Source organism: Amphiura filiformis, chromosome 18 (assembly GCF_039555335.1).
Source record: "Amphiura filiformis chromosome 18, Afil_fr2py, whole genome shotgun sequence".
Taxonomy (NCBI): domain Eukaryota; kingdom Metazoa; phylum Echinodermata; class Ophiuroidea; order Amphilepidida; family Amphiuridae; genus Amphiura; species Amphiura filiformis.
Genome location: NC_092645.1, coordinates 26,636,034 through 26,660,134, shown reverse-complemented (window position 1 = coordinate 26,660,134; position 24,101 = coordinate 26,636,034). Strand labels below are relative to the sequence as shown.

Genomic DNA, 24,101 nt, shown 5'->3' with positions numbered 1-24,101 from the left:
TGGTGCATTATTGTAATTCACTTTCGCTTTAGGTATATTAATAGGCTTACATTTGGCAGCGAAAAGCAGTGAAACTTGTTATTTTTAGAATTAAAACTTATAACATTTGACTTTCTTATTTTGTCGAAATTTGCTTTTTAAGTTTGTATTATTAATCTTTTGTAATTTTAGTAACATTCACAACTTTGAAATTCCAAACCAGTTGATACATACATACAGCTACCCCATGCATAGGGAAAGGATGTGCCAACAATATCGGCATTTTTTGGTAAACATGGTAAGTGCGTAATAGAATATAGCGATTCCACCGTTCCATGTTACCGCAACCCTAATGATTTAGGATTTGGTACAAAAGCGCAAAATACATTGTACAATTAAAATATATATATATACTTCTATGAACCACATACAAGCTTAGAAGGTGCCTTGATGTATAATATAAAAGCCAAACTTCATTAAAAATCACAGGTTGAAAAACAACATTGAATCGATTGAACAAAGAATATTATTCCGAACAAGTAAGACCTTTAAGGGGTGGGGTATGAACGTTTGGACAGTATTTATTGTGGGACATTAGAGCACATCAGACATATCGAATTGCATTCTGAATACGAAGAATGTCCTTCTGATATCAAATAATTTTGATTTTTGAAATTCGCAATGTAATACACATTTTATGGCAAATCATTAAAATTGATATTTTTGATATTTAACAGTACTCAAAGTCAACTTTATAAATCTGATGATTTATACTTAAAGTGTATGTATGTGGGATGAAAAGCCGACGATCAATTGAAAATTTTGACCTTTCGTATTGAAAATATGGATTTTTTCCCAAAACACCAAAAAAAATAGGTCTTTTTGGGAACAAAATCCATATCTTCAATATGAAAGGTCAAAATTTTCAATTGATCGTCGGCTTTTCCTCCCAGCTACATACACTTTTAGAATATATCATTAGATTTATAAAATTTACTTCGAGGACTGTTATATATCAAAAATGTGAAAAATATCAAATTTCAATAATTTGTCATAAAATTTGTATTATATCGTGAATTTCAAAAAATGAAAACTATTTGATATCAGAAAGACATTCTTCGTATTCAGAATGCAATTCGATATGTCTGCTGTGCTCTCGTGTCCCACAAACAATACTGTCGAAACGCTCAACACGCTCATTCCAGATCCCTTAATACATGCCTTTATTTTCTGGTTTATAGCTATAGTCCGACAGCTGTTGTCAAATGTAAGCCTAAATTATATTTTTTGCAAACGTTTTTACCAACAAGTTTTGTTACTTCAACAACATTATGATACAATGTTTTGTGGCAACAAAGTGTTGTTGTGGGGTATAACGTAAACCTCACATATTCTGGCAAACTTTGTGTGCTCTTTTGCTACCAAACGTTTTGTGTTCAATGGGTATATCACTATGGGGGTTCTCTTTTGTTGAATGTATACGGGGATGTGCCACGTACCTTTTCAACGATTTTGGTATATCGATGGGTGAGTTTTCAGAAAGTGTCCCTAAAATCGCCCAATTAGGACGCATTTGGGTGCTTTTTGGTGTGTTTTTTGTGACAAAACCAACCAAAGTAGGCATAAGTCATCATCCGAAGGTCTGTGTGGCACATCCCGTACAAAAGAACCCCTACCTCCGAGTACTACCTGACTGTCATATGATGAAGTTTTAACCATATCATCAATAGCACAATATTGCATGGCGATGGGAGTATTTGGCTCTGCTGGTTTTTACTAAAAATAATTGTTCTATGGGTTATGAACTTATGAATCCAAGGTGTCCATATTCCTTCTCAGCATTAACTTGCACGTCTTTGAATCACATGTTAGTCACTGTCAATCTCAAGCTCACGCTTCAGCCAATTCAACAAACGCGTTTCCTCAGACATCCCTGTTAAAACAGATAAGACATAATGCATAATTATTGAACAGAAGGATAACTCCATCCCAAGTAAAAACTTAGTAAATGCAAAATATTAATGAGGAAACGAATACTCATACTGTCTTTTTACTAACTGCATCGTGAAGCAAAAGCAGTTAGGCTAACTATATGTCACGACAACCGCGTTTAGATATATATATATAGTGAATAAGTCTACTGCTAACATGGATAAAGATAAATATAGCATCTGATTCAATTAACACTTGCTAGTGGAAATTTAAAATGAGAATTCTTTCAAACCGATTAGAATTGGACAAAACTACAAGAATTGAAAATGCTCTCTGCAATACCCAAAGACAAACATTTTTACCATTTTTGTAACTTTGTCTTCGAGAAACTCCGCTAAGATTACCAAGTTCTCATGTGGTTGTTCAATATAACAATAATACCTGGTCCAAATAAACAGCTGCATTCTTATAAGTGAAAGTATAATTATACTGGTTACATATTGCCTATACCATCACAAATGTTACTTTTGATAGTTTAAATTATACCCAAAGCTTGTTAAAAGCATCACAGTTACACCCAAGTTTCCTATTTTAACGATGAAAATCCGTTGAATATTAATGAAAATCAGTGAAAATATAATAGGTCAACACATAGTCATAGTATTATCTGATGTTTTTTACACACAAATCCCAGTGCAGTGTAAAGACTGGCCTCTGGCAGTGCATATCGTGTGCAACTTGAAATTCACTGACATGGGTCAAGAAAGAGTCCCGGGGAAAGAATGTGCCTGGTACATTTTGCGGACTCTTCGTTTTTGTTTTTGGCCCAGTGGTTATAGTCTTTGTCATAGATTACTCAAAATCGAAGGAGGAATCGACGAACGGCTTCGCCGCGACATCGATCCGCGAAGTAGCGAGTCGCGATTGAGGGGAGACCGTCCCGAGCGGCTGCAACTTCTCTGATTAAGAGTCAATGAACTGAGAACTCTGAGCAATTGTGATGTCAAACAGCAGGACTAATGAGATACCTTTTTACATACTAAACGGAAAGTGCATGTCTCTGCTACATCACCTGACCCATGCATTCTCATGACCAAGCAAATATTTTAGGTAACATAGGAGACATCATTTTACCACTTAAAGTCATATTAAATGTGTGATTTACTTCACAGCGACGCCCTCAATTTTACTCGGATTTCTACTTTTTTTTTTTTTTTATGCCCAGTGGTGTACTAAAATACCACGTAAAAGACTAAGCCTGAAATGCTTTAATAACAGTAAAATTTAAGTTTTTATTATTCAGAGTTCACCGACCGAGTGCTTGTTAACATGTCCGGTGGATGTCAGCTTATTTGTACACACGACGAGCGCGATGCTCCGTGCAATTACATGCATACGATCGGTGAGCGAATACACGCATTGTAGGCGCTGGAATGAAATCTCATCGTGATCAGTGAAAACAAACATTAATAGGAATCTATTCTTTATGCAAATCACATAGTATTGCTTTAAAGGTATCTTTCTCACAAACATAATTACGCTTTAAGCCCGGGGCTTGCTAAGGGATATGCTAAGATCTGGTACTGAGTAGTTTTTTCATCAATGTGAAAAATTAATGTGTAAGGGCAACCATTAAGAAACAAAATACTTACTTTTGCCGCTTCCACTGCACGAGGTTGCCTTGACTTCACAGAGTGTCAGAAGATCCCGTCGTGGTAATTCAACACTAATGTATTGTCCACTCAGATTGCATTCTATTTCGATACGCTCGCCAAGAGAACCAGACCTGATTTTGATCCATTGATACTCGGCTTTCACATTCTGGGTTCTGTCCGTATTCAGGGTTGGATCCTACTCGTACTATGGCCCCTTCAAGTCGCTCTTCTGCAAAAGGAAATAATAATATTAGTAATCTGGATATGATTTGAGATTCCGTCAACGTGTGCTTAGTACAGGAACCTATATCCTATACGTTGATTTTGTTCATAATGGTGGAAAGTAGGGATAAAATTCAAACTGAGAAAAAATTCTAGTATGACTTTATATGGTACAATGGAATCGTAACGCCCTTTGCCTCGAAGGGGCTATAGGCACACCGGCCCCTAGTAAGATTTCTTGATTTTATTGCAATCGACGGGGCGCATCGGTGCGCAATCGTTTCTCTAGGTTTGTGGGTAAGGGAGTTGCCGGAAGTTGTCGGATGCGATATCGCCAAGTAGCCATTGGATAATCTCTACAAACAATTCTAAATGTCTAGTCATGGTTAGTTTGAATGGCCTGTCAGCCTTGTAGTTTGTTTTCAGCTCGTACATCATGTGTCACGTTTCATATATATAGGCTACATTTCAGTGGCATACGCACAGCGGGTAAACCTACTACGTAGCCTGGGGGAGTAAATTTTCAAATCGTTTGGGGGTTGGCCACGTGCCCCTTGCCCACGGCTGTTTGATGTATATAGAATTGGCTTCATTATTAACTAAATGCAAACTATAGATGGCGCTATTTATCCTAAATCATATTTCTTTATTTGCAAGGGTTAGTGATAAATACCGCCATTACAACAGCTGGAATAGGTGAAACAAGCAACAAGGAAATTTTATAAACATATTTTATGAAACAATAAAAGGAATTATTTGTATTAAAAGCTTGAAAGGGTAATTTCCAGTAACTAAATAGTGTCACCAATTTTGTCATTAATAGATACATTTTATATCCGAAAAGCTTTAAAAACTACTATAAAAGTGAATAATTTTGTAAAAGAGGGGAATTTAAAGTTGAGAACGACTCAAACGCATCTGTATACATTAACACGATATCACTTTTAGCTGTTTAAGCCTAAAATTTGGTTATACATGATGTTTTGTTTGAAAAACTAATAAATGACCCCATCAAACAACCGTGTGCCCCTATGACGCTGCGCCATTGGTTGTAAACCTACTAGATTATACCTACCACAGCAATCGGCTCTGTTGTAGAGGACAACTTTATCAACACATTCATCTTGCTGCATGTCAACGGCCCACCAAGGGTTGCCTACATTATTAAATGCTGAACACAGAAAACAAATAAATAAGACATTATTATATTGGTCCGTTGCATCAAATCATTTTGAATCATTAATAATATACTCGTGTATACATATATAAGATTTTAAAAAGTGTCTGCCCTAGTGCTGCGGCGACAACTATAACTTACTATAGCATATATAGTGCCAGTCAAAGTAATAATGACTATGTATAGGCCTAGGCATGTCCAGGGCCGAAAAAGTGCCAAGTTAGTCCGAGTTGCTCAGACTGATAAATCCTTGTCGCTTCGTACGGAGTGGAGAAGGCTACAGAAACTTAGAAAATACAACAGGCAAGTTGCATATTAGTCTTTTTTACCTGTAGTAGACATCTTCTGCGCTGCCAGACTAACAACAAAATCAAGACTTTAGGTATTTTCAGAGAGTTTGTTTATTTTATTCAAAAAGACAGATTTCAATAGAATTTTAGCCTAAGGTGTATCGGTGGTGGTGTGGGACCATAAAATTTTGTTGCCGAAATAGGGGTTGCAATTTTATCATTGACGCCGACTTTTGTAAATTTCGGACCCTCCTCCCCCCTTCCGAAGAAAATGTCAGCCCCCTTACATCCCTTTGTAACAAAGTTAGTTATAAATCAACTTTCTCACTCACCTGTATGTGTGCAAGACTCAGAGAAATAATATCCGTTGGTGTTGCCATCCACTGCGTGGTCAGAGGTGCCCTGGGAAGCGTGTGTAGAACTTTGGCTGGTAGGTTTGCCGATCAGGGAAATTTCATTCTGGAGTGGAGCAACTGCATAGTGAGAAAATTAAGGCTATACAACATCAGATTTTTAGGACTACGGATTGGTATAGCATGCTGCACCAGTAGTGTAGTGGGGATTTTTTCGGTGGGAGGGGTAAAAAGGTACAGGAGGGGGGGGAGGTAATAATGCCCTTGTTTGCATTGCACTTTTCGATCGACTCAAATATGAAAAAATAGGACCGCGGTTTTTTTTTCCATAATATATGAATTTTAATATAGACCCTAATTGGTATCAAATTCGCAAAAATATTTTGCCTGTTTGTAATTCCTACTACCATGACTACTGACTCTGATATTTAAAAACAAGCCTGATAAACATGATAAACCTTATAAAATACCGATCGACTGACACTGCCTTTGGAGCTTCAAGAGGAATGGAAACTTTTTTGATGCCTATTGCAAAAAGTCATTCCCATATAAAATGAGTAGACCTTCTTTGTAAAACACACCACTATCATACTACTGTCTGATGGGTTGAGGGAGGGGTACTCAAGTTTGGTTTGAGTAGGGGTGTGCTGAAAATAGACCCATCATTATACCATTCTTTTAAAAGGTGAACCCATCGATATACCAAAAGAAGTCAAAATGTTTGGCCAAATTTAACCCAAATTGTCTTAGTTTCTACAAACAGTCCACAAAAATTTGGAGACATTTCTAAAATTGAGGCAAAATTTAGCTATTTTCCAAAACAATTGGAAAAAAAGACAGTCCATATGGCAAAAGTGGCTTAGAGGTTTGAGGTACCAAAACGTCAAAAATGCTACCCATGTTTGCGGCACGTCCCCTAATGATTGGATCCTAGTAGTTGACCCGTTACCGGTATCCCGATTTTACTCTTTTTTTCCAGCAAATCCGACTAGATTTTGAATGCAGTGGTTTTTAGCCTCGAATGTGAAGCTATCGGTGAGAAAATTCGTGACTAGACACTACACCTTTATGGATATGTGGTGACCTCAATACATGATACAATGGCGAGCTAACTTGTTTTAGTGTGAATTATTCATTTCCGATCGATAGTTTGCCTCGCTTTTAAGGCAAACTAATGGAGTTTGTCATAGGTTTGCGTTGTTAATAACAACCATGAATTTAGTGTCACCTCTTTGATATGCATTTATATTCCCATCAAAGAGCCAGATAGGTCAAAGAGTAGAACACTGGACTCGCAATCCATAGGTCACCGTTTCGAATACCTCTTCCGGCTACTTTTCTTTGTTGCCATTTAAACAATAATGTAATACGTATTTATTATGTAAAAACGTGCATCGTACCTGTAGGACAAGATTGCTCATCAGAGTAGTCTCCACAATCATTATCACCATCGCATTTCCAAAGCGCGGATATGCACCATCCATTATTGGGACAGAGAAATCCGCTACATCCTGTCGTCGCCGAGATGTATGGGCTTGCACCCCCTAAAATAAAGAATTTTTCAAAATGTGTTTTTTCTACATCATTAAGCAGGTTTATGTATGTACTTTCAGAAACTAAAGAGAAAAAATTAAAAAATTACATCAAAATTGTGAAAAATTAACTATCGAAAATTACTAATTTGACAATTTAGGGTTTGTTTACAAATCCGTTGCCATGGCAACCGAATAATAAAATCACCTTCACCACCAGGTAAGCCTTTACCCTACCCCTAGTCCGCCCCTATGGTCCAAGAGATAGCAAGAATTTCTTTGACAAAAATGACCAGGTGTCTTGTTATGATAGTTGGATAGAACATCCCATGGGACATCGGAAAAGTGAAGTCTTGAGTGTCGTGAGCGGTGGAGCGTGACATCAGAGGTCAATGACCTCAAATTTGACCCGTTTTCCTGTATAATTCGTATTATGCATGCCATTTATTAACAACAGCCTCGATTTTCACATTTTTGGTGTCTAATGAAAGATATTGCAATTATCTATCAAACAAAACCAATATCAATGAGATTTGAAAATGTTTCGACACTAATTTTGAGCCAAAAACGTCAAAATTTAGCATTTTTACCCATATTTTGCAAATTGACCTGACATAAAACTTATAATTTCCTGAAAAGCGTGAATGTATTACTTAAACATTCTTACTCAAAAACTGACCCATTATGTTCACAAAAAGATGACTAAAAAGAATGTGTGTGGGTAAAGTCGTTTTTGGGCAAGGACATTTAAAGTGCAATGACCTCTTAAATTTACTATGTAAGAGGTTTTCTGCACATATAGACTGTGGGCTATGCTAACCCCACTCCCCCCTAGGGGGATTTATGGAGGCAGGTATTTTTGGGACCCTAATGCATTGAGGTTTTGAAATCCACTTGCCTGCACATTGGCCAGCGGTGGGTGAGGCGGTGAGGGCGCTTTTTTCAAAATGGCCGCCAAAATCACAAAAATCAACATAACTAGGCCAGTAAAGCTCCTAGCAGCATAAATATAATGTCTACACCCATGTTTTAGGGTAAAAAGGAATCCAATAGTATCACTTACATCAACAGGGGACCTAAATTTCAAGATGGCTGCCAAAATTTCAAAATGGCCGACATTGAAAATGAAAATTATCTATATCTCAGTCCTTGAAGCTCCTGCAAGCATAATTTTGATGTCTATACCCATGTTTGCAGGATCAAGGAGTCCAATAAAATCACTAAGAACAGCCCAGGACACAAATTCCAAGATGGCTGCCACTAAATTTTAATATGGCTGCCATTTAAATCAATTTTGTCTATATCGCAGTCGTTGAAGCTCTAATGAGCATGTCTCTGATGCATTATGCAGTATTGTCGGAATCAAGGATTCCAGCCAATACATTTAGGTTTTGAAATCCGCTTGCCTTCACATTGGCCAGCGGTGGGTGAGGCAGTGAGAGCGCTTTTTCAAAATGGCATCAATAATGACACTATAAATAATCAAGTATCAAAGCCTTAGTAGTATAAGTGGGTAAGTGCAATAGCTGTCCTGTGGACATTTGGCAATATATTATATATTGTACTCATATACACATGTCAGCTACACATGGCAGCTATTGCACTTACCCACTTGGGCACTCAACAGTCGATGTCCCAACTCCAAGATCAACGACTAATCTAATCATATTCAGTAACTCTATTTGTAAAAGGATTAATTCTAGGAAAAAATCAAACGATAGCTAAGAGTAGCTTGATTACGTAGCTCCCAGTTGCTGATTGGTGCTGGGTTTACTGTACTGGTGATACTGGTGTTGATACAGTAGCTCCCAATTGCTGGTTGGTACTGGGGTATCTATCTACTGCTGGTATTTGTGATGATAAAGTAGCTATCAACTGATTGTTGCTGGGTTTAGCTATCTACTGCTGATATTGGCGTTGATGAAGTAACTTCCTATTGCTGATAGGTGTTGATGAAGCAGCTTTCTATTGAAGTAAATGTTCATTGGCGCTAAGGTAGCCATCTACTGCTAATATTGGTGTTGACGAAGTAGCTACCAATTGCTGCTTGTTGCTGTGTTAGCCATCTACTGCTGACATTGGTGTTGATGAAGTAGCTTCCTTTTGCTGATTGTGTTGATGAAGTAGCTTTCAATTGTTCACTGGCAATAAGGTAGCTACCTACTGCTGATATTGGTGTTGATGAATAAGCTTCCAATTGTTCATTGGCTCTAATGTAGCCATCTACTGCTGATATTGGTCTTGAAGAAGTAGCTTCATATTGCTGATTGCTGCTGGGTTAGCTATCTACTGCTGATATTGTTGTTGATGAAGTAGCTTCCAATTGCTGATTGTTGTTGATGAAGTAGCTTTCAGCCTTATTGTTCATTGGCTCTAAGCTAGCTATCTACTGCTGATATTGGTGTTGATATAGTAGCTCCCAATTGCCGATTGTTGCTAATGTAGCTATCCACTACTGATATTGGTGTTGATGAAGTAGCTTCCAATTGCTGATTGTTTCTAAGCTAGCTTTCAACTGCTGATATCTGTGTTCGTGAAGCAGTATTGCTGATTGGTGCTTACTGGTGTCAATGGCGTTTATGAAGTAGCTCCCTATTGTTGACAGGTGTTGGGGTATCTACTGCTGATATTATAAAATTAGATTTTTTTAAACTATTCAACTGGAATCACGGTTTTGAGAGGCAACAGTTTCACACCTTATCCTAGGTGCATCTTCAGGCCGTCTGTTGGAAGCTACTTCATCAACACCAATATCAGTAGTGGATAGCTACATTAGCAAAAATCAGCAATTGGGATCTACTATATCAACACCAATATCAGCAGTAGATAGCTAGCTTAGAGCCAATGAACAATAAGGCTGAAAGCTACTTCATCAACAACAATCAGCAATTGGAAGCTACTTCTTCAAGACCAATATCAGCAGTAGATGGCTACATTAGAGCCAATGAACAATTGAAAGCTTATTCATCAACACCAATATCAGCAGTAGATAGCTACCTTAGCGCCAGTGAACAATTGAAAGCTACTTCAGCAACACAATCAGCAAAAGGAAGCTACTTCATCAACACCAATATCAGCAGTAGATGGCTAACACAGCAACAAGCAGCAATTGGCAGCTACTTCGTCAACACTAATATTAGCAGTAGATGGCTACCTTAGCGCCAATGAACATTTACTTCAATTGAAAGCTGCTTCATCAACACCAATCAACAATATGAAGTTACTTCATCAACGCCAATATCAACAGTAGATAGCTAAACCCAGCAACAATCAGTTGGTGGCTACTTTATCATCACTTATACCAGCAGTAGATAGATACCCCAGTACCAACCAGCAATTGGGAGCTACTGTATCAACACCAGTATCACCAGTACAGTAAACCCAGCACCAATCAGCAACTGGGAGCTACGTCATCAAGCTACTCTTAGCTATCGTTTCATTTTTCCCTAGAATTAATCCTTTTACAAATAGAGTTACTGAATATGATTAGATTAGTTGTTGATCTTGGAGTTGGGACATCGACTGTTGAGTGCCCAAGTGGGTAAGTGCAATAGCTGCCATGTGTAGCTGACATGTGTATATGAGTACAATATATAATATATTGCCAAATGTTCACAGGACAGCTATTGCACTTACCCACTTATACTACTAAGGCTTTGATACTTCTTGTGTTTAGGTAATAGACATGTCTTTGATTATTTATGGTGTCATTATTGATGCCATTTTGAAAAGGCGCTCTCACCGCCTCACCCACCGCTGGCCAATGTGAAGGCAAACGGATTTCAAAACCTAAATGTAATGGCTGGAATCCTTGATTCCGATAATACGGCATAATGCATTAGAGACATGCTCCTTAGAGCTTCAACGACTGAGATATAGACAAAATTGATTTAAATGGCAGCCATTTTAAAATTCAGTGGCAGCTATCTTGGAATTTGTGTCCTGGGCTGTTCTTAGTGATTTTATTGGACTCCTTGATCCTGCAAACATGGGTATAGATATCAAAATTATGCTTGCAGGAGCTTCAAGGACTGAGATATAGATAATTTTCATTTTCAATGTCGGCCATTTTGAAATTTTGGCAGCCATCTTGGAAATCTTGGAAAACAGGTCCCCTGTTGATGTAAGTGATACTATAGGATTCCTTGACCCTAAAAACATGGGTGTAGACATCATAAGTATGCTGCTAGGAGCTTCACTGGCCTAGTTATGTTGATTTTTGTGATTTTGGCGGCCATTTTGAAAAAAGCGCCCTCACCGCCTCACCCACCGCTGGCCAATGTGCAGGCAAGCGCATTTCAAAACCTCAATGCATTAGGGTCCCAAAATACCTGCCTCCATAAATCCCCCTGGGGGGAGTGAGGTTAGCATAGCCCACAGTCTATATGTGCAGAAAACCTCTTACATAGTCAATTTAAGAGGTCATTCCGCTTTAAAATGTCCTTGCCCAAAAACGACTTTACCCACACATATTGTTTTTTGTCATCTTTTTGTGAACATAATGGGTCAGTTTTTGAGTAAGAATCTTAAAGTAATGCACCCACGCTTTTCGGGAAATTATAAGTTTTATGTCAGGTCAATTGGCAAAATATGGGTAAAAATGCTAAATTTTGACGTTTTTGGCTCAAAATTAGGGTCGAAACATTGTTAAATCTCATTGATATTGGTTTTGTTTGATAGATAATTTCAATATCTTTCATTAGACACCAAAAATGTGAAAATCGAGGCTGTTGTTAATAAATGGCATGCACACACCAGATAATTTAAAAAAACTGGACGAAATACGAATACAAAATGCAGAAAGGCAAACTTCAGATAAATCGATTAAGCGCAGAAAAACATTGCGACGTATCAAAAAGGATATGAGGACAAACATCTTGAAAATGAAGGTGTTATATATGACCCAGGGATGGGTGATTAATTGTTTTGCATAAATTCAATCTAAAATGTAAGAAAAAAATGAACTTTTTACAGGTTTGGTGCCATTATGTGATCTAAAAACAACTACTCAAACTTTAAGCTCATTTTTCTCCTAATTCATTTTTTCGCGGATTTGTCATCTGGAAAAAAATGTGTAAGCAATACTACACCCCCTATAGAGCTGAAATTTGGCACAAATCTTCTTTAAAGCCATAGCTGTACATCGGTCTTACTTTAAAAATAACTGAGTACACACCTTTTTATAACTGGTCATTTTCCCCAAAATTGATGTAGGACAAATCACATTTTCAGGTATTACACACCCTCTATAGGTTGAATATTTTCCAAAGTAAGACCGATGTATAGATCTTTTCAAAAGCTTTAATATGACACCTCAACCAACTTTCTGTGATGTTTTATTGCGGAGCTACATGATTTGCGCTAATTAAATATGCAAATTAGGTAATTAATATGCATACAATTTGAAGTTGTCATATTTTTTGAGTACTTTGTGATATACTTATTACTTCCCCTAAGATATAAGTTCCTACCATGTTTGTATAAAAAAAAAGTTGTCAATCCCATACCTTATACCTAAAAATGAGCTTCGTTTTTACGCTGCGTCTGTGGCGTACATGTAGAAGGATTTGTTTTTTGGAGAGGCCGGGTCAAACGAAAGAAAGGTGACTTGCAAGAGACGAAAATGGTCACGGGGGAGATGCTCTAAGGCGAAGAAGTTTCCCTTGTCTAGTCCTGGCTATATCATTGCTTAATAACGTTCTGAAGAATGTTAGCTAAAGATTATTATGTGTTCCACAATATAAAATTCGTGCTCAATGAAGGCACGATCAGCGATTCGCTTAATCAGACAATCTAAAAATCGTCAAAAACAGACAGTTTTGTAAAGAATGTGCTAATATACCAGATATACATTGCAAGCGATAAGATCGTCATATTAAAAGTAAAACGTCACGTTTTCGTCAATGTGACTCATGTTGCAACATGCAATTATTAAATGGAGCATCATGATTTTCAACACTGCCGTTTTTTCTCTTTTGCCGAGCTTTACATGAAAAAATATCGAATGACGATTGGCACATCCTTCATATTTAAGCTATTACCATACCAATTTAATTTGTGTTTGCCTTGAACAAAAGGGTCTTAAGGGGGTACTACACCCCTGTGTTAAATTTGTGACTATTTTTGCATTTTTCTCAAAACATAATAACACACTGGTAACAAAAGTTATGTATATTATTGGGGCAAGGAATCCAATTACTACACTGAAATTTCAGTGACTCAAGACAAGCGGTTCAGTATATATGATAGGAAATGAGGTACATTCTAGTGGTACCTCTTTTCTTATCATAAATAACGAACCGCTTGTCTTGGGTCACTGAAATTCCAGTGTAGTAATTGGATTCCTTGCCCCTATAATATACATAACTTTTGTTACCACTGTGTTTTTAGTTTTTGAGAAAAATGCAAAAATAGACACAAATACAGGATCCTGCTTGGCTGGAAATTTTTATTTTCCCTATCTTTTTGTGAAATTTAGAAACAATTACCAATTTTTACAAGTTACTCTTACACTTCTAAATGATTTGCATACATGTAAGTCCATTGTTATTCTAGAGACAATAATCCAGTTACAAATATTTTTAGTTACTATTTTGTCAAAATATGGACCGAAATATACTAAATTTAATTCTTACCAATTTTGGTGATAAATTTGACCATAATTGAGGACCTAATTTAACAAAAATATAATTATGAGTAGACATTTGTCTCTAGATTAAAAATATGTGATTTGTTAGGGAACAACCCAAAAGTTCGATGAAGCCCTATAATAAACGAAAGTCCTTTCGTTAGAAGGCTATCCCCTCCCCCCTCCCCTCTAACGTAAGTTTTCAAATATCGAATATTCCAACCCGGATTCATAAGCATGGTATGTATGTAACCATAAGTATCATTTTGACTTGACAATTAATACTTTTGAGTTTGTAATATGTTTAAGTCTAGATAATAAGCTTTTGTAATTATTTGTTATTTTGTACATGTATGTTTGTTTATGCACGGCCCCAAGGAAGAACAACTTTCGTTGATTTGGGCTTTCCGTGTTGAAATAAAGTCTAATATATATATATAATATATAGGATACAGGACCGTCGCTATCGTGGATGGGGATGTGGAGGGGTGCCACAATGTAAGGATATTGAACACGTTTATGGAAGAAACCAATATTCTATTTTATTTTAAAATATTTATCTTCATACCTTTTTTGGCACGTAAAAAATTATGACTTGCTGGATTTTCAAATAAAAAAGAATCAAGGTGCGGTACAGCTGATTAAAAATATGAACTTACAAATTATTGCAGGTTGCCAGTACTGCACTCTATATTGATTTGAAATTATTTTGAAGCAACCACTGGAAAATGTCGATATCGTACCTCAGAAAATACTAAAATTTTAAAATGATATATTAAATCCTTACATCGGACTTTTTGACCCCCTCCCTCCCTAACGAAAGGACTTTCGTTTATAGGGCTTCATCGAACTTTTGGGTTGTTCCCTTATAGTTAACCTGTAGCCTCAGTGCTCAAAGAATTATAGGCCTAACGACATGACTCGAGAGAGCAAAAAGTGGGGGTCTGGGCCAAATTTTGACAAGCCATATCTCCCAAACCACTTGAAGTTGAGCATTCATTTTTTCCATGTGTTCATTATGCTCATAGAGGTATGCTAGAAATGATTTTCAGCCAAATTTGAGGGGATGACCACTGACCAACCAACCCTTTTTGTACCGGCCAGCCACAGCTGGCCGGTACTTATTAATTGGCTCAAGTTTGTTGTTGTTTCTAACTTTCTATAGATAGTGTATATGAACAAAACAGAAAATATTGTCAAAAAATTATCAAGTTGTCAAGGCAAATAGAAATACCAAAATTGGTGTGTGAAGACAACAGAAGTTTTGTGTTGATTTTGCATTACTAAGGTAAAATCAGTATATATTTTAGGAACTTTTTTTCTAAATTGAAAAGTTGGCAAATTCGCTGGTCCTCTTACCATGCACGTTGACCTTATTAGAGTATAAAGCACAGGGGGCAATATAATACCAGGGATATGAGATCTCATATCCCTGATAATACTCAGTACAAGCTCCAATATCTGTATGTCAGTCAGTGGTCATAGTGCTTTTCAAGCAGTGGTCAAGGTTATCTAGCAGTGGCTATAAGTTAATCAAGGTTATCTAGCAGTGATCTTGCTATAAGTTAATGAAACTGTTTTGATGTCATTACACATCTATTCCAGAAAACTTACACATGAAAATTAATTGGTAATTGGTGGGAGAGAATAATTGGCAGAACAATTGGTTCTACATTTTAATAGGAGTTTCACAGGATAATAATTAGATGTTATGATAGAAGAGGGTGTAATGTTATGCCCTTAATCAAAAGTCTGCTATCAAACCTATTTGCAAACATGATAAACAATAATATTACCTTCTTTTGGATAAGTTGATTAACTTCATATATTTTGGTCTATAATAATGATGATATAAATCAGAAAAATGGAGCTTTAATGCAGACGTAACGAATTATGTTCCTATACGTCTATCACTAGTCTTTAACCATGCTAACAAAATTAATACAATAGCTTTGGGGAGCTTTCAGTATGCGTAGCTAGGCCTATAATATATTTGTTGTTTATATATATATTCCAAAAATAATTATTCTTGATATAGTGTTTAATATTCTGTGTGTTTAAATTTTCAAAACTAGATTGTTATGAATTAACATCATGCAGTTATTGTTAACTACATGTATGCACACAACACAGGGGCACTCACAATAGACAATTGAACCCTACTGGTAGCGCCGTGTTGTAGCTATTGAGGACGAACTAGTTAGTATCATATATCAAAAAGTATAAAAGCTATGATTTTAGTACTTTTTCTCTGTTTCAAATACTTATTCTTTTCCAAATATCTGAATCTTAAACCCGGTACAAGCTTTAATAACGGGGGAACATACATTTTTATTAAAAAGAAATCCTACCATCTATCCAAACTCGCCGTGTTATTCCAATGCACATTTTACTTCACCGGGCGCGAACTATTTTACCGTAGTTAACATTTGAATAGGGAGCCCGTTTAAGCAACTGTATACGTGGTGTCCCGCCTATTAGGGTTAGGGTTAGGGTTAGGGTTAGGGTTAGGTTTAGGGTTAGGGTTAGGGTTAGGGTTAGGGTTAGGGTTAGGGTTAGGTTTAGGGTTAGGTTTAGGGTTAGGTTTAGGGTTAGGTTAGGGTTAGGGTCTTAGGGTTAGGGTTAGGGTTCAATATTGATCGGAGATAGGGCCTATATACGTATTAACTAGTAATATAGTGTATCGTGTATATACGCTTTATTCCGTAATCAACAAGTATGATAGAAAGACGGCTTTCTGGCAGAACTACTCGTAGCATAGTGGTATAGCGTCTGACTATGGATCGATAGGTTGTTGGTTCGAACCCCGGTCAATCCTTGGTAGAATTTTAAATATAATATAGTTCGTTTCTTTTTGTTAAGTAAGAAGAAATACTTAGTAATAATGGCATGTGGAATCTAGCCTCATAATACATGTAATACTAAACATTATGTATTATAAGTTTCTCCTATTCAAATGTTAACTACGGAAAAAAAATTCGCTCACCGGGCAGCCATTTTTTGATCGTATTTTGAATATTGGCGTCATAAAACCGTCAAGGTACAAATTTAGTACTTTCTGTCAATCAATAATAGCTTATTCTCTACATGTCAATCTTTAAATAATTGGCATAGTCCTTATAATAACGGTACTCCGCCTCGATGAGTAAATGACAGCAAATAGCTGCAAACCAGTGAAAAATATCCCAAAACTCGATCAGTGGGGCTCCGTTCGTACATGTCAATAGAGTCATTATCGATTGGATTAGTCGTCCGTAGCGGACAATTCAGTCGCTCATTGGATCAATATTATCAGGTGGTAATAAATTTGCTTTGGACAATAGATTACTATATAATGGTTTAGTACTGCATATATCGGTTTAATCTTCAATAAGCGGGTTTATGGCTGGAAAGGTCACGGTGAATTCGCCGTGGACGTAAGTGCACTATGATCTATACTAAAAGATGCGAATGTTGTTTGCTTTGACAAGTTTCACTTGTGCAATCACAATTATACTATATAGACAGTTTTGACGTAAGTGAGAGAAGAATACATAAACTATTGGGCAAAATCGCTAATGAATTAGCTTCGGAAATTCTTAAGGATGTAGAAGGGATCACATCAAATGATCACATATGGTACTAAATGATCACATTTGGTGCTAAATGTTATTAAATGTTTGGAATTTATTTCATCTTATTTCAAATTTATGTAACAACGTAAAGACTGATTTTGAGAGAATAGCAACAAATGGAATTTGGCTCAAAATAGAACCATAATCTTTACACTTAAAAATTATTTTTACTGAATATTTATATTTTAAAAACGAAATCTAATGTTACTCATTGTAATTCATCCTTTTGCCGGTACATCCCTTTTTAAAGGGATTTTTATTGTTGATGTGGCTGGAATGACTCCTATGTAAGTAGGCAAGCCTAACTGATGTTTTTAATGCAAAGTCATCAAGACCCCAAGCCACTATTTCTCAGAAATGTTGTCCAAGAACATATTTTCAACATACCTAAAGTTGATGGTGGGGCAAATTGTCTGATTGGTTGGTTTTCAGGGGGTCAAAATGTACACAAAATGTACTATTGGAGTTTTGCATGGGTAATATCTCAGCTAAAATTATTCTAATTGACTCAATATTGGATAAGAGTAATGTCCTACCAAAGGGTTCCGACTGGCAAAAAATGGACACAAAAATTATTTTTACTTTTGGAGTTGCATTTTGAGGGCCCTATATCTTTTAAAGTAAAGGAGTTACAAGTTTTCTGATGCCAGATTTGAACTCTACACAATTAAGTACCCCAGGATACTTTTCAAAGTTGTAGGGGCTTCCCTTTATACATTTATGGGCCTCCAAACATCGTCTTTCGCGTTGCGACACATTTTTTACGCTGATCCCCCTAAATTTCAAATTGATGCCACGGGAAAACAAAATAGCGTATGAAGCTCAAATTTTCAGGATTTTATTTTCTCATCAATATCTACCACCACACAGAAAAAGAAAAAAAATTGAAGAGGTGCTGCGGTGCACATCCCAGGAGTTGACATGGTTTCTTTCCAACGCTAAAAGATCACGAATTTTGGTAGTTTGCAAATGAAAAGTGTCCGCACTATCGATTGATTACGTAACTGTTATGAATAATTTATTAGGTTTTTCAATGCAATCACCTCGACCCATTAATACATATTATTTGTATTATCAAAGTACCTGGAATAGCAATCCGGTGAGTTCACTGAACTACGCCCTAATACTGATGGAGTTTTAATGGCGTTTAATGGCGTTTCTCCTCTCCATACACAGATGAACATGACAAATACAATAGATGAAGGTCAACACGTATGACCTCCTATGTGACATGTTATATGTGATGTACAAAAACCTGAATATCATAAAGATCATTATTCGTTTGTGCATATGAACTGCACATTTACGTTGCTAAATATTACTCATTGTATATTATGACAAATATTGGTATTATGACAATACGGTATAGATCCTACTATCATGGCGTCAGGTCAATGTTCATCATATCCCGTATGTTTCTTAAAATTCATTCATATTTGAGACAAATTGCTGTGCCCATTTTATAGGTGCACAGGTAGATCCGGTTTTTTTTAATGTTCATTTCTTTTTAATGAAAGAATTAAGGTTTTCCGCTGCACGGGGACCACAAGGGTGATACTAATTTTAATGCTATATTTTCAAAACGAATACGTGTTCCCGGTTGGCTGCTTGGCTCTATAGCGATTTCACAGAAAAGGTATTTACAATGCAGCGTCGGACTCTAGCTGAGAGCGTAGCCTAAGTCATTATAGACTCCAAGAATGGCTCTCCATACACAAATGAACAAACACAAAGGAGGGTAGTCTCCTCCATGGCCAGCTTGATTTCGATGGAGCGAAACCAACGGAGACGGGTAATTTTGCCATGCAAATGAGCCAGTGTCGTAGCCCTGGCAATACATTCAAAATTGTTTTCCCCTATCGCTATGGTAATTAATCCTGTTACATTACTACTATTACTACGAATACAGATACTTTTGTTTTACTCACCCCAGGAGGAGTCTGAGGAGTCCCAGGAGTCCCAGGCCCAAACTGAATTTATAATAACGGCAGAAAAAAGGACCACGTACGCAATGACAACCCCCTTCATGTTGTGTGATTTGTAACAAAGTGTATCTGAAGATAGGAAAGAAACAAAACAATTAAGAGCTTTGTTAAGTTTATAATTAGAAATTAAATTTTTTAAATTACATAATATGAACAAAACCGCATTTCGCATTAGATTTTGAACTCATAGCGTGTTTTAAGTGAACCAGCTTATCCGTTATTTTGCGTATATTAGTGTATAAGTACTAAATCAATTGTTATTGCAGTGTAATCTTCCGCATACAGCCACTTTTCGCTGTTATGTAAGTTATGTAATACCGTAGAAACCCGTCTATAAGGAATAGAAGCGACTGTGATGATAGCATATTTCACGCTAGCGCCCTCCACAATATTATATCATTATGGAATTTGAGCAAATCATTTACCGACACAAGCAGGTATACAATGTATTATTTTATCTTTATTTCGCATCTCACGAGCATAGCTCACTTGGCAAGGCATAAGACTTTGGTTCTTTAGATCGGAAGATGGTGAGTTCGAGCCTCATCACGGTCACACAAACTTTTATAAACAAAATATTGTTCAAACTTTTCATTTATATTTTCTTGCATTTTCTAAAGACTCCTTTCGTGATCATTTTTTTTCATATTTAGTTTAATTTATTCTATTGTTTTTCTTTTATTGTTTCTTTTCTTTGTCTTTTTTCTTGTTTAATTTTATTTTTCTTTATTTTTCTTTGATTCATATAATATTGGCAGGATAAGGAGAGGAGGGAACTAAAGACCCATTCAGTGATTTGCTCATCCGGACGATCGTAAAAATCATCAAAATTCACCTTTGTCATTGTCATAGATGTGGTAACATAGCCTGCTAGTGGTTCAGCAGAAAACCGTGTGACACATAATATACATTTGGCTACATTTTATTATACGATAAATACGAATTTATTAAACATGGTAACAAATATTCTCTAGCAGATCGGTTATACGATGGAACTGGTAGGCATAGGCATATTATAAATTCGGGATATTAAATATCTTCCTGACGAGACAGATCTGCGCATGTGGTCAAAGACGATTCCTTACTAGCCACAGACCGTCCGCTGGAATTAGTTGAATCGCTATGGCTGTTGGTCGGACCTCTCATCTCTCCACATCGATTGTGACCTATCCCCGACATTGCCCTTATGAACTCACATCCTCCTGTTTTATTCCAATACGCTGGCGAAGTTACGTAATAATCGGATTAACTACCATAGCAATAGGTGAAAACAATTTTTGAATATACCGCGTTATACACTGATACGTTCAGGCGGTACCTCTTCATTGAACCATATCATGCTGCACCTGTAAGATCTTTGAAAAGACCAGTATTGTATTCAATCTATGATTGCAGACATACACAGTACAGGTGATGAGTGTAACCTGCTTGTAGCGCAGCGCGATATGTTCAAAATTGTTTTCACCTATTGCTATGGTAATTAATCCGATTAATTACGCAACTTCACCAGCGTATAATGGCCGAATAAATTCTGACCATCACTTGGCTTGTTGGATTCGTCTATACTACACTTCGCTGTCGAAGTGACGTAATAATCGCAATAACTACCATCAAGCAGATTGCACTAATCACCCGCGTATGTCACCAAACATAGATTGAATACCACTCTTTTCATAAATACTAATCTTACATGGCGAGTGATTAGCATTTCTTTGACAACTATGGTTTAATGCATAGGTGCCACGTGAACGATGAAGTGCAGGGCTATATATTCGAAATTGTATTCATCAATTGCTATGGTAGTTAATCCGATTAATTACGTCACATCGACAGCGAATAGCCTATAGTATGGGTTCAAGTGGAACAAAAAATAGTGTATGTCCATTGCTAGCTATGGTAATTAATCATGTTAGTGTTTACATCACTACTTCGGTGAAGACAAGAGAAGTGTGCCTTCTCTTGTTTACATCACTACTTCGGTGAAGACAAGAGAAGTGTGCCTTCTCTACCAACGCCTGTGATATAACAGGTACGGTGCAAGCGAAACAAAATTGAATGACCAGAATAGTTTCCTTTGTCAGATGAATTGATTGAAGTTTTGAAGACACTCTATTCTTGATGGGACAATAGATTCAAATATGGAATAATTATTATTCCTCATCTATTTTTTTTTATTGAAAAAACTGCAATTGTGGCAACAGAACAATATTTATTTTGATTTCATTTCAAGTAGAAACAAAATCGTGCTTAAGCCAAAAACGCACCCTACCTCAAGAATTGGGATGGCACAAAGGTGCAACATAGGTTTTTATTGCAAAGACGAGGACAGACAAGTAGTTACAACACATCTGTCTAACCGTGGGTTTCGCTATTATTTAGAATAAATGCTTTTACTAGTTTCTATAAAACCACAAAATTACTAAAAAAAACTATAAAAAAAAAACTAAAAAAAAAAAAATAAAAAAAACGCACCTAAAATTAAAAGTAGAAAGGTAGATTTGAAGAAAGATAAAAAGAACAAGTCAAAAAGATAAAATTAAACGAGAATGAAAAAACGGAACCGGTGCCCGGACCATGCTCTCTTCAGCATGTCTTCAGTTCCAAAGTCTGACGCTCTATCAATTGAGCTATACGATCCTGATATACGAAACAGTCGTTATTATGTCAATACAATTGATTGGTGTTACAACATACTTAGATGGAATGCATAGCCACCAAGTGCCAGTATATATTTGCTCAAACTCCAAATACAACAAGCAACCAATTTTATTGAGGGCGTTTCTTAGGTATATCCTTGTAGACGGGGTTTTACGGTAATCGAATTAAAGGCCCATTCAGTGATTTGCTCATCCGGACGATCGTAAAAATCACCAAAATTCAGATTTTGGTACTTTGTCAAACAGCCATGCAGAGCATGAACTCAAGCGTACCTGGGCGTACCTATAATAGAAAATCGATACAAAATGAGAAAAGAGGGAAACAATAAATTCAACCACATAGGGACTCGAACCCACAAAATTATTCAAATCAGAGATTCATAGTCCAGCGCCCTAACCATTCGGCTACGCATCAACTTACGCAATTGCTTTTTAAACTTCAAAACGGCTATAGTTATAATTTGATGCAATATCGGTGATTGCAATCACGTCCGCACAATGGCTCTTAGAATAAACAAGCAAATGGCTCTTAGAATAAACAAGCATATCGGCACCGATGGCAAGAAACCTTGGGTGTTTTTTTTTTTTTGAAATACAAGTTTCAATTTGGAATAAAAATGAAATGGAATAGCGAGTGCCAGATAGTTAAGGGGTACTACGCCCCTGTGGTAAATTTGTGACTATTTTTGCATTTTTCTCAAAAAAATAATGTCTGTCTATGGAAAATACACACTTAACGGTTTGCGCAGGTCAGATATTCGAAAAATGTCTTCAAAATTTCATCAAAGGTATATAAAATTAATACCCACCTTATTGTGCTTGCTAATTTAAGACTCGGTTGAAACAAAATTATGGATCGAATGCATTTTAGTGTCCAAAAAGGCAAAATTGTCGTCAAAGTTCTGCCGAATTCTCCAACCTTGCGAAGGGTGCAGAATTGGAATCGGGAATAAAAATATCCGATCTTTGCGATCAAAAACACAAAATTACAACTTTGGACGTACTATTGGCAATAGACATTATTGCCAAACAATATAGAATAGAACATTTTATGTCAACTTGTCAAAATATTGAAGAAATGTGCTCCCTAAACTTGTGGCGACTAGGCAAAATAATTCCCATTCAAACGCATGCGAAACTGAAAGTGCATAACACAGGCTAGTCGGGATGAGCAAATCACTGAATGGGCCTTTAAGTGGTACAGATTTCAGTACGCTTAAGGGCTGGGGTATGAACGTTTGGACAGTATTTATTGTGGGACATTAGAGCACATCAGACATATCGAATTGCATTCTGAATACGAAAAATGTCATTCTGATATCAAATAATTTTGATTTTTTGAAATTCGCAATGTAATACACATTTTATGGCAAATCATTAAAAATTGATATTTTTGATATTTAACAGTACTCGAAGTAAAATTTATAAATCTGATGATTTATACTTAAAGTGTATGTAGGTGGGATAAAAAGCCGACGATCAATTGAAAATTTTGACCTTTCGTATTGAAGATATGGATTTTTTTCCCAAAACACCAAAAAAAAATTAGGTCTTTTTGGGAAAAAAATCCATATCTTCAATATGAAAGGTCAAAATTTTCAATTGACTGTCGGCTTTTCCTCCCTGCTACATACACTTTAAGAATATGTCATTAGATTTATATAATTTACTTCGAGGACTGTTATATATCAAAAATTTGAAAAATATCAAATTTTTATAATTTGTCGTAAAATTTGTATTATATTGTGATTTTCAAAAAATGTAAATTATTTGATATCAGAAAGACGTGCTTCGTATTCAGAATGCAATTCGATAGGTCTGAGGTGCTCTCATGTCCCACAAAAAATACTGTCGAAACGCAATAAACGCTCATTTTAGATCCCTTAACTGAAATGAATTTTGTAATTAATATTACAATACTAAAAAAGAAAAACCTAATATTCTAGGGCACTTACTTGTTTAGTAGCACTGCAAAACTCAGATCAGGAAAATGATTGCCAGAAAACATGGAAAGCGTTGCAAGGCTCAACTACCGACGCTTATTCTGGAGAATTGATTCAACAGTGCATACAACGAA

The 24,101-nt window shown here is 36.4% G+C and overlaps 1 protein-coding gene across 1 annotated transcript; it reads right to left on the bottom strand.

Annotated features, from left to right (window-relative positions):
* Positions 1-671: 671 nt before the first annotated feature.
* Positions 672-24,101, bottom strand: LOC140140059 (uncharacterized). The gene is made up of 7 exons (XM_072161873.1): positions 23,980-24,101; positions 19,311-19,436; positions 7,009-7,152; positions 5,588-5,728; positions 4,864-4,959; positions 3,564-3,795; positions 672-1,912 (listed from the first exon to the last, which is right to left on the bottom strand). The coding sequence occupies exons 2-6, from the start codon at positions 19,408-19,410 to the stop codon at positions 3,638-3,640; spliced, it is 639 nt and encodes a 212-aa protein (XP_072017974.1). The 5' UTR covers positions 19,411-19,436; positions 23,980-24,101; the 3' UTR covers positions 672-1,912; positions 3,564-3,637.